Here is an 11,275-nt window from a genome sequence, read left to right as displayed (position 1 = left end):
CCTGTCTCAGGTCTCCTGTTGGGGTGTAGATCTGGAGCCCTGTCTCAGGTCTGCTGTTGGGGTGTAGATCTGGAGCACTGTCTCAGGTCTGCTGTTGGGGTGTAGATCTGGAGCCCTGTCTCAGGTCTCCTGTTGGGGTGTAGATCTGGAGCCCTGTCTCAGGTCTGCTGTTGGGGTGTAGATCTGGAGCACTGTCTCAGTTCTGCTGTTGGGGTTTAGATCTGGAGCCCTGTCTCAGGTCTGCTGTTGGGGTGTAGATCTGGAGCACTGTCTCAGTTCTGCTGTTGGGGTTTAGATCTGGAGCCCTGTCTCAGGTCTGCTGTTGGGGTGTAGATCTGGAGCACTGTCTCAGTTCTGCTGTTGGGGTTTAGATCTGGAGCACTGTCTCAGTTCTGCTGTTGGGGTGTAGATCTGGAGCACTGTCTCAGTTCTGCTGTTGGGGTTTAGATCTGGAGCACTGTCTCAGTTCTGCTGTTGGGGTGTAGATCTGGAGCACTGTCTCAGTTCTGCTGTTGGGGTGTAGATCTGGAGCACTGTCTCAGTTCTGCTGTTGGGGTTTAGATCTGGAGCACTGTCTCAGGTCTGCTGTTGGGGTGTAGATCTGGAGCACTGTCTCAGTTCTGCTGTTGGGGTGTAGATCTGGAGCACTGTCTCAGTTCTGCTGTTGGGGTTTAGATCTGGAGCACTGTCTCAGGTCTGCTGTTGGGGTGTAGATCTGGAGCACTGTCTCAGGTCTGCTGTTGGGGTGTAGATCTGGAGCCCTGTCTCAGGTCTGCTGTTGGGGTTTAGATCTGGAGCACTGTCTCAGTTCTGCTGTTGGGGTTTAGATCTGGAGCACTGTCTCAGGTCTGCTGTTGGGGTGTAGATCTGGAGCCCTGTCTCAGTTCTGCTGTTGGGGTGTAGATCTGGAGCACTGTCTCAGGTCTGCTGTTGGGGTGTAGATCTGGAGCACTGTCTCAGTTCTGCTGTTGGGGTTTAGATCTGGAGCCCTGTCTCAGGTCTGCTGTTGGGGTGTAGATCTGGAGCACTGTCTCAGTTCTGCTGTTGGGGTTTAGATCTGGAGCACTGTCTCAGGTCTGCTGTTGGGGTGTAGATCTGGAGCACTGTCTCAGGTCTGCTGTTGGGGTGTAGATCTGGAGCCCTGTCTCAGGTCTGCTGTTGGGGTTTAGATCTGGAGCACTGTCTCAGTTCTGCTGTTGGGGTTTAGATCTGGAGCACTGTCTCAGTTCTGCTGTTGGGGTGTAGATCTGGAGCCCTGTCTCAGTTCTGCTGTTGGGGTGTAGATCTGGAGCACTGTCTCAGGTCTGCTGTTGGGGTGTAGATCTGGAGCACTGTCTCAGTTCTGCTGTTGGGGTTTAGATCTGGAGCCCTGTCTCAGGTCTGCTGTTGGGGTGTAGATCTGGAGCACTGTCTCAGTTCTGCTGTTGGGGTTTAGATCTGGAGCACTGTCTCAGGTCTGCTGTTGGGGTGTAGATCTGGAGCACTGTCTCAGTTCTGCTGTTGGGGTGTAGATCTGGAGCACTGTCTCAGTTCTGCTGTTGGGGTGTAGATCTGGAGCACTGTCTCAGTTCTGCTGTTGGGGTTTAGATCTGGAGCACTGTCTCAGGTCTGCTGTTGGGGTGTAGATCTGGAGCACTGTCTCAGTTCTGCTGTTGGGGTTTAGATCTGGAGCCCTGTCTCAGGTCTGCTGTTGGGGTTTAGATCTGGAGCCCTGTCTCAGTTCTGCTGTTGGGGTGTAGATCTGGAGCCCTGTCTCAGGTCCGCTGTTGGGGTGTAGATCTGGAGCACTGTCTCAGTTCTGCTGTTGGGGTTTAGATCTGGAGCACTGTCTCAGGTCTGCTGTTGGGGTGTAGATCTGGAGCCCTGTCTCAGGTCTGCTGTTGGGGTTTAGATCTGGAGCCCTGTCTCAGTTCTGCTGTTGGGGTTTAGATCTGGAGCCCTGTCTCAGGTCTGCTGTTGGGGTGTAGATCTGGAGCCCTGTCTCAGGTCTGCTGTTGGGGTTTAGATCTGGAGCACTGTCTCAGTTCTGCTGTTGGGGTTTAGATCTGGAGCACTGTCTCAGTTCTGCTGTTGGGGTTTAGATCTGGAGCACTGTCTCAGTTCTGCTGTTGGGGTTTAGATCTGGAGCACTGTCTCAGTTCTGCTGTTGGGGTTTAGATCTGGAGCCCTGTCTCAGTTCTGCTGTTGGAGTGTAGATCTGGAGCACTGTCTCAGTTCTGCTGTTGGGGTTTAGATCTGGAGCACTGTCTCAGTTCTGCTGTTGGGGTTTAGATCTGGAGCACTGTCTCAGGTCTGCTGTTGGGGTTTAGATCTGGAGCCCTGTCTCAGGTCTGCTGTTGGGGTTTAGATCTGGAGCACTGTCTCAGTTCTGCTGTTGGGGTTTAGATCTGGAGCCCTGTCTCAGGTCTGCTGTTGGGGTTTAGATCTGGAGCACTGTCTCAGTTCTGCTGTTGGGGTGTAGATCTGGAGCCCTGTCTCAGGTCTGCTGTTGGGGTGTAGATCTGGAGCCCTGTCTCAGGTCTGCTGTTGGGGTTTAGATCTGGAGCCCTGTCTCAGGTCTGCTGTTGGGGTTTAGATCTGGAGCACTGTCTCAGGTCTCCTGTTGGGGTGTAGATCTGGAGCACTGTCTCAGGTCTGCTGTTGGGGTTTAGATCTGGAGCCCTGTCTCAGGTCTCCTGTTGGGGTGTAGATCTGGAGCACTGTCTCAGGTCTCCTGTTGGGGTGTAGATCTGGAGCACTGTCTCAGGTCTGCTGTTGGGGTTTAGATCTGGAGCACTGTCTCAGGTCTGCTGTTGGGGTGTAGATCTGGAGCACTGTCTCAGGTCTGCTGTTGGGGTGTAGATCTGGAGCACTGTCTCAGGTCTGCTGTTGGGGTTTAGATCTGGAGCACTGTCTCAGTTCTGCTGTTGGGGTTTAGATCTGGAGCACTGTCTCAGGTCTGCTGTTGGGGTGTAGATCTGGAGCCCTGTCTCAGGTCTGCTGTTGGGGTTTAGATCTGGAGCCCTGTCTCAGTTCTGCTGTTGGGGTTTAGATCTGGAGCCCTGTCTCAGGTCTGCTGTTGGGGTGTAGATCTGGAGCCCTGTCTCAGGTCTGCTGTTGGGGTTTAGATCTGGAGCACTGTCTCAGTTCTGCTGTTGGGGTTTAGATCTGGAGCACTGTCTCAGTTCTGCTGTTGGGGTTTAGATCTGGAGCACTGTCTCAGTTCTGCTGTTGGGGTTTAGATCTGGAGCACTGTCTCAGTTCTGCTGTTGGGGTTTAGATCTGGAGCACTGTCTCAGTTCTGCTGTTGGGGTTTAGATCTGGAGCACTGTCTCAGTTCTGCTGTTGGGGTTTAGATCTGGAGCACTGTCTCAGTTCTGCTGTTGGGGTTTAGATCTGGAGCCCTGTCTCAGTTCTGCTGTTGGAGTGTAGATCTGGAGCACTGTCTCAGTTCTGCTGTTGGGGTTTAGATCTGGAGCACTGTCTCAGTTCTGCTGTTGGGGTTTAGATCTGGAGCACTGTCTCAGGTCTGCTGTTGGGGTTTAGATCTGGAGCCCTGTCTCAGGTCTGCTGTTGGGGTTTAGATCTGGAGCACTGTCTCAGTTCTGCTGTTGGGGTTTAGATCTGGAGCCCTGTCTCAGGTCTGCTGTTGGGGTTTAGATCTGGAGCACTGTCTCAGTTCTGCTGTTGGGGTGTAGATCTGGAGCCCTGTCTCAGGTCTGCTGTTGGGGTGTAGATCTGGAGCCCTGTCTCAGGTCTGCTGTTGGGGTTTAGATCTGGAGCCCTGTCTCAGGTCTGCTGTTGGGGTTTAGATCTGGAGCACTGTCTCAGGTCTCCTGTTGGGGTGTAGATCTGGAGCACTGTCTCAGGTCTGCTGTTGGGGTTTAGATCTGGAGCCCTGTCTCAGGTCTCCTGTTGGGGTGTAGATCTGGAGCACTGTCTCAGGTCTCCTGTTGGGGTGTAGATCTGGAGCACTGTCTCAGGTCTGCTGTTGGGGTTTAGATCTGGAGCACTGTCTCAGGTCTGCTGTTGGGGTGTAGATCTGGAGCACTGTCTCAGGTCTGCTGTTGGGGTGTAGATCTGGAGCACTGTCTCAGGTCTGCTGTTGGGGTTTAGATCTGGAGCACTGTCTCAGGTCTGCTGTTGGGGTTTAGATCTGGAGCCCTGTCTCAGGTCTGCTGTTGGGGTTTAGATCTGGAGCCCTGTCTCAGTTCTGCTGTTGGGGTTTAGATCTGGAGCCCTGTCTCAGGTCTGCTGTTGGGGTGTAGATCTGGAGCCCTGTCTCAGGTCTGCTGTTGGGGTTTAGATCTGGAGCACTGTCTCAGTTCTGCTGTTGGGGTTTAGATCTGGAGCACTGTCTCAGTTCTGCTGTTGGGGTTTAGATCTGGAGCACTGTCTCAGTTCTGCTGTTGGGGTTTAGATCTGGAGCACTGTCTCAGGTCTGCTGTTGGGGTTTAGATCTGGAGCCCTGTCTCAGTTCTGCTGTTGGGGTGTAGATCTGGAGCACTGTCTCAGTTCTGCTGTTGGGGTTTAGATCTGGAGCACTGTCTCAGTTCTGCTGTTGGGGTTTAGATCTGGAGCACTGTCTCAGGTCTGCTGTTGGGGTTTAGATCTGGAGCCCTGTCTCAGGTCTGCTGTTGGGGTTTAGATCTGGAGCACTGTCTCAGTTCTGCTGTTGGGGTTTAGATCTGGAGCCCTGTCTCAGGTCTGCTGTTGGGGTTTAGATCTGGAGCACTGTCTCAGTTCTGCTGTTGGGGTGTAGATCTGGAGCCCTGTCTCAGGTCTGCTGTTGGGGTGTAGATCTGGAGCCCTGTCTCAGGTCTGCTGTTGGGGTTTAGATCTGGAGCCCTGTCTCAGGTCTGCTGTTGGGGTTTAGATCTGGAGTACTGTCTCAGGTCTCCTGTTGGGGTGTAGATCTGGAGCACTGTCTCAGGTCTGCTGTTGGGGTTTAGATCTGGAGCCCTGTCTCAGGTCTCCTGTTGGGGTGTAGATCTGGAGCACTGTCTCAGGTCTCCTGTTGGGGTGTAGATCTGGAGCACTGTCTCAGGTCTGCTGTTGGGGTTTAGATCTGGAGCACTGTCTCAGGTCTGCTGTTGGGGTGTAGATCTGGAGCACTGTCTCAGGTCTGCTGTTGGGGTGTAGATCTGGAGCACTGTCTCAGGTCTGCTGTTGGGGTTTAGATCTGGAGCCCTGTCTCAGGTCTGTTGTTGGGGTTTAGATCTGGAGCCCTGTCTCAGGTCTGCTGTTGGGGTGTAGATCTGGAGCCCTGTCTCAGGTCTGCTGTTGGGGTTTAGATCTGGAGCACTGTCTCAGGTCTGCTGTTGGGGTTTAGATCTGGAGCCCTGTCTCAGGTCTGCTGTTGGGGTTTAGATCTGGAGCACTGTCTCAGGTCTGCTGTTGGGGTGTAGATCTGGAGCCCTGTCTCAGTTCTGCTGTTGGGGTGTAGATCTGGAGCCCTGTCTCAGGTCTGCTGTTGGGGTTTAGATCTGGAGCACTGTCTCAGGTCTGCTGTTGGGGTGTAGATCTGGAGCTCTGTCTCAGGTCTGCTGTTGGGGTTTAGATCTGGAGCACTGTCTCAGGTCTGCTGTTGGGGTGTAGATCTGGAGCCCTGTCTCAGGTCTGCTGTTGGGGTGTAGATCTGGAGCACTGTCTCAGGTCTGCTGTTGGGGTTTAGATCTGGAGCACTGTCTCAGGTCTGCTGTTGGGGTTTAGATCTGGAGCCCTGTCTCAGGTCTGCTGTTGGGGTGTAGATCTGGAGCCCTGTCTCAGTTCTGCTGTTGGGGTGTAGATCTGGAGCACTGTCTCAGTTCTGCTGTTGGGGTTTAGATCTGGAGCCCTGTCTCAGGTCTGCTGTTGGGGTGTAGATCTGGAGCCCTGTCTCAGTTCTGCTGTTGGGGTGTAGATCTGGAGCACTGTCTCAGTTCTGCTGTTGGGGTGTAGATCTGGAGCACTGTCTCAGTTCTGCTGTTGGGGTGTAGATCTGGAGCCCTGTCTCAGTTCTGCTGTTGGGGTGTAGATCTGGAGCACTGTCTCAGTTCTGCTGTTGGGGTGTAGATCTGGAGCCCTGTCTCAGATCTGCTGTTGGGGTGTAGATCTGGAGCCCTGTCTCAGGTCTGCTGTTGGGGTGTAGATCTGGAGCCCTGTCTCAGGTCTGCTGTTGGGGTGTAGATCTGGAGCCCTGTCTCAGGTCTGCTGTTGGGGTTTAGATCTGGAGCCCTGTCTCAGGTCTGCTGTTGGGGTTTAGATCTGGAGCCCTGTCTCAGGTCTGCTGTTGGGGTTTAGATCTGGAGCACTGTCTCAGTTCTGCTGTTGGGGTTTAGATCTGGAGCCCTGTCTCAGGTCTGCTGTTGGGGTGTAGATCTGGAGCCCTGTCTCAGGTCTGCTGTTGGGGTGTAGATCTGGAGCCCTGTCTCAGTTCTGCTGTTGGGGTGTAGATCTGGAGCCCTGTCTCAGGTCTGCTGTTGGGGTGTAGATCTGGAGCACTGTCTCAGTTCTGCTGTTGGGGTTTAGATCTGGAGCCCTGTCTCAGGTCTGCTGTTGGGGTTTAGATCTGGAGCCCTGTCTCAGGTCTGCTGTTGGGGTGTAGATCTGGAGCCCTGTCTCAGGTCTGCTGTTGGGGTGTAGATCTGGAGCCCTGTCTCAGGTCTGCTGTTGGGGTGTAGATCTGGAGCCCTGTCTCAGGTCTGCTGTTGGGGTGTAGATCTGGAGCCCTGTCTCAGTCTGTTGTTGGGGTTTAGATCTGGAGCCCTGTCTCAGGTCTGGTGTAGATCTGGAGCACTGTCTCAGTTCTGCTGTTGGGGTGTAGATCTGGAGCACTGTCTCAGTTCTGCTGTTGGGGTGTAGATCTGGAGCCCTGTCTCAGGTCTGCTGTTGGGGTGTAGATCTGGAGCAGGTCTGCTCTGTGTTGGGGTGTAGATCTGGAGCACTGTCTCAGTCTCAGGTCTGCTGTTGGGGTGTAGATCTGGAGCCCCTGTCTCACTGTCTCAGTTCTGCTGTTGGGGTGTAGATCTGGAGCCCTGTCTCAGGTCTGCTGTTGGGGTAGATCTGGAGCCCTGTCTCAGTTTCTGCTCTGGTCTCAGTTCTGCTGTTGGGGTGTAGATCTGGAGCACTGTCTCAGTTCTGCTGTTGGGGTGTAGATCTGGAGCACTGTCTCAGTTCTGCTGTTGGGGTGTAGATCTGGAGCAGATCTGTGTTGGGGTGTAGATCTCCCCTTTCTCAGGATCTGCTGCTGTTGGGGTGTAGATCTGGAGCCCTGTCTCAGGTCTGCTGTTGGGGTTGTAGATCTGGAGCCTGTCTCAGTCTGCTGTTGGGGTTTTAGATCTGGAGCCCTTGTCTCAGTTCTTGCTGTTGGGGTTTAGATCTGGAGCCCTGTCTCAGGTCTGCTGTTGGGGTGTAGATCTGGAGCCCTGTCTCAGTCTGCTGTTGGGGTGTAGATCTGGAGCCCTGTCTCAGGTCTGCTGTTGGGGTGTAGATCTGGAGCAGTTCTGTGTTGGGGTGTAGATCTCCCTGTCTCAGGTCTGCTGCTGTTGGGGTGTAGATCTGGAGCTGTCTCAGGTCTGCTGTTGGGGTTTAGATCTGGAGCCCTGTCTCAGGTCTGCTGTTGGGGTGTAGATCTGGAGCCCTGTCTCAGGTCTGCTGTTGGGGTGTAGATCTGGAGCCCTGTCTCAGGTCTGCTGTTGGGGTTTAGATCTGGAGCACTGTCTCAGGTCTGCTGTTGGGGTGTAGATCTGGAGCCCTGTCTCAGGTCTGCTGTTGGGGTGTAGATCTGGAGCCCTGTCTCAGGTCTGCTGTTGGGGTGTAGATCTGGAGCCCTGTCTCAGTTCTGCTGTTGGGGTGTAGATCTGGAGCCCTGTCTCAGGTCTGCTGTTGGGGTGTAGATCTGGAGCCCTGTCTCAGGTCTGCTGTTGGGGTTTAGATCTGGAGCACTGTCTCAGGTCTGCTGTTGGGGTGTAGATCTGGAGCCCTGTCTCAGTTCTGCTGTTGGGGTGTAGATCTGGAGCCCTGTCTCAGGTCTGCTGTTGGGGTGTAGATCTGGAGCACTGTCTCAGTTCTGCTGTTGGGGTGTAGATCTGGAGCCCTGTCTCAGGTCTGCTGTTGGGGTTTAGATCTGGAGCCCTGTCTCAGGTCTGCTGTTGGTGTGTAGATCTGGAGCCCTGTCTCAGGTCTGCTGTTGGGGTGTAGATCTGGAGCCCTGTCTCAGGTCTGCTGTTGGGGTTTAGATCTGGAGCACTGTCTCAGGTCTGCTGTTGGGGTGTAGATCTGGAGCCCTGTCTCAGGTCTGCTGTTGGGGTGTAGATCTGGAGCCCTGTCTCAGGTCTGCTGTTGGGGTGTAGATCTGGAGCCCTGTCTCAGTTCTGCTGTTGGGGTGTAGATCTGGAGCCCTGTCTCAGGTCTGCTGTTGGGGTGTAGATCTGGAGCCCTGTCTCAGGTCTGCTGTTGGGGTTTAGATCTGGAGCACTGTCTCAGGTCTGCTGTTGGGGTGTAGATCTGGAGCCCTGTCTCAGTTCTGCTGTTGGGGTGTAGATCTGGAGCCCTGTCTCAGGTCTGCTGTTGGGGTGTAGATCTGGAGCCCTGTCTCAGTTCTGCTGTTGGGGTGTAGATCTGGAGCCCTGTCTCAGGTCTGCTGTTGGGGTGTAGATCTGGAGCCCTGTCTCAGGTCTGCTGTTGGGGTGTAGATCTGGAGCCCTGTCTCAGGTCTGCTGTTGGGGTTTAGATCTGGCTCACACCACATTAGGAACTGCAGATACCAACTAGGACTTCCCCTGGCACACAGTGCCTCTACTGTCCAGCCAGCAATATCCTTCTGTCTTATAGGCCTTTAGAGGAAGTATCCTGATCATACAAACAGTACCTTTTACTAAGTGACTTTAAGTAAAAAAAAATAAACAACTTCCAATTCTAGTCACAACATGTGACGCATTCGTTATGTACCGATATGTAGAGTGGGACACACATTCCTCTCTTTTTGAAATCAGACGTCATTCCAAGTCGCCCCAGGCTATGGAAAACAGATGGTATGCTTTCACAGATAGGTCTCTGTTTTCCTTACATGTTACAGTATGCTGCAGATTATACATGTGTTGAATAAGGAAAATGTAGATGTCACCATGAATGCTGTGTTTGTGTGAGTGTGCATGTGTTTGTGTGTGTGTTTGTGTGAGTGTGCATTGTTTGTGTGTGTGTGTGTTTGTGTGAGTGTGCATGTGTTTGTGTGTGTGTGTGTTTGTGTGAGTGTGCGTGTGTTTGCGTGTGTGTCCCCGTGTGCGTGACCTGCAGTGACCCTAGCTGTCTTTATTTAAAGCTGCCACTCGTGTTTCAGACACTGTCACACATTCCTAACCTCTCGCTTTCTCCCTCCTCCCCCATCCCCTCCTCCCCTCCTCCTCTCCATAGGTATGGCCTCGCAAGTGCAAGTCTTTCCTCCTCACACTCTCCAGTCAAGTGCCTTCTTTAGCGTGAAAAGACTGAAGGTGGAGCAGAGTTCCGTCTGGGATATGACCGGCTACGGATCGCACAGCAAAGTCTACAGCCACAACAGCCAGACCTGCGCCAGCAGCTCAGACCCCCAGGGCCTGTCCAGCTCCACCCTGCCCTGCGAACACACCCTCCTCCTCCCGGCCAGCGCCGCCCACATCCTGGTGGCGTCCTCCTGCAGCAACTCAGGGCTCCCCGGCGCCCCCCTGCTGGCGAGTAGCGGAAGCGGTGGTGGAAGTGGGGCCAGTAGTGGCGGAGGGACGGTTCACAACCTGACCCGACGCAGCACCGTGAGTCTGCTGGACACCTACCAGCGATGCGGCCTTAAGCGCAAGAGTGAGGAGCTCGACCACAACAGCAGCGTGACCATCGTGGAGGAGCACGGCCAGCCCATGATCCAGAACGCAGCCAGCGGGGCCGCGGTGGCCACGGCGACCGCCACCTCCACCGCCACCTCGAAGACAAGCGGTGCCAACAGCGAGGGGGATTACCAGCTGGTGCAGCACGAGGTCCTCTGCTCCATGACCAACACTTATGAGGTGCTGGAGTTCCTGGGCAGGGGAACCTTCGGCCAGGTGGTCAAGTGCTGGAAGAGGGGCACAAACGAGATCGTGGCCATCAAGATCCTGAAGAACCATCCGTCGTACGCGAGGCAGGGTCAGATCGAGGTCAGCATCCTGGCCAGGCTGAGCACGGAGAGCGCAGACGACTATAACTTTGTGCGCGCGTACGAGTGCTTCCAGCACAAGAACCACACGTGCCTGGTGTTTGAGATGCTGGAGCAGAACCTCTACGACTTCCTCAAGCAGAACAAGTTCAGCCCGCTGCCTCTCAAGTACATCCGGCCCGTCCTGCAGCAGGTGTCCACGGCCCTGATGAAGCTGAAGAGCCTGGGCCTGATCCACGCCGACCTGAAGCCCGAAAACATCATGCTGGTGGACCCCTCCAGACAGCCCTACAGGGTCAAGGTTATAGACTTTGGCTCGGCCAGCCACGTCTCCAAGGCGGTCTGCTCCACCTACCTGCAGTCCAGATACTACAGGTAGGAGCTTTGCCCACCTGGTGCATCGTGAGAACCAACTGACAAGACCCTCCCTGACATCTAAAGTGCCAAAACATGAGCATTAGAACTTTAGGGAAATGTTCTGCAGTCTAAACTGGTACATATGTGTGGTCTGTGGGGGGGGGGGGGTGATCTCTGTCCAGTTGTTCCACTTCCGTGTCGTAAACAGCCTCTCTTGACTCTGCTGCTACGGCTGGGATGTGTCAACAGATGGAAGTCCAAGAGAGAAGATGTATGTTCTCTCACAGGAACTTGCTGTACCATAGTGTTTTATGGATCATGTGAGCCTTGTGTTTAGAGGAATGCTTTCCTAGTTGGCCTCAGTGTTTGTGCTGGAGGTCTGTGCCAGTCTCATGAACTGTGCAAGGCTGCTGGCTCTCTCTCTCTCTCTCTCTCTCTCTCTCTCTCTCTCTCTCTCTCTCTCTCTCTCTCTCTCTCCTCTCTCTCTCTCTCTCTCTCTCTCTCTCTCTCTCTCTCTCGTCACCCTTCCCCCTCTCCTTCATGCTCTGTGGGCTGGGCCAGTAAAACGTGCAGGCTTGCTGAGAAACCAGCTGCTTATCATGTTTAATGTGATAAAGCAGCCGTGTTGTGTGCTGTTTGAAGATTACAGCGCGCTCGTTCAAAGTTCCTGCAGAGGAACAGCACCTGGGAAGAATTTGCAACTGAGACACTTTCAGTTTCAAGCATAGTTTCTTGGAAGAGAGGTTCCTTTTGTGTGTGTGTGTGTGTTGGGTAGCGTTCCTTAGAGAAAAAAAACCT

General features: G+C 54.0%; 1 protein-coding gene across 1 annotated transcript in view; it reads left to right on the top strand.

Annotated features, from left to right (window-relative positions):
• The window catches only part of LOC124462926 (homeodomain-interacting protein kinase 2-like), a 20,205-nt gene extending 9,278 nt beyond the window's left edge, over window positions 1–10,927 (top strand). Inside the window, exon 2 of the mRNA XM_047014638.1 lies at window positions 9,373–10,927. Coding sequence (XP_046870594.1) covers window positions 9,373–10,499 — 1,127 coding nt within the window. The 3' untranslated portion in view covers window positions 10,500–10,927. The remainder of the gene's footprint in view (window positions 1–9,372) is intronic.
• The last annotated feature ends 348 nt before the right edge of the window (window positions 10,928–11,275 follow it).

This window comes from Hypomesus transpacificus, unplaced genomic scaffold, assembly GCF_021917145.1.
Source record: "Hypomesus transpacificus isolate Combined female unplaced genomic scaffold, fHypTra1 scaffold_264, whole genome shotgun sequence".
Taxonomy (NCBI): Eukaryota; Metazoa; Chordata; class Actinopteri; order Osmeriformes; family Osmeridae; genus Hypomesus; species Hypomesus transpacificus.
The sequence above is the reverse complement of the archived record's forward strand: the minus strand, read 5'-3'. Positions and strand labels throughout refer to the sequence as shown.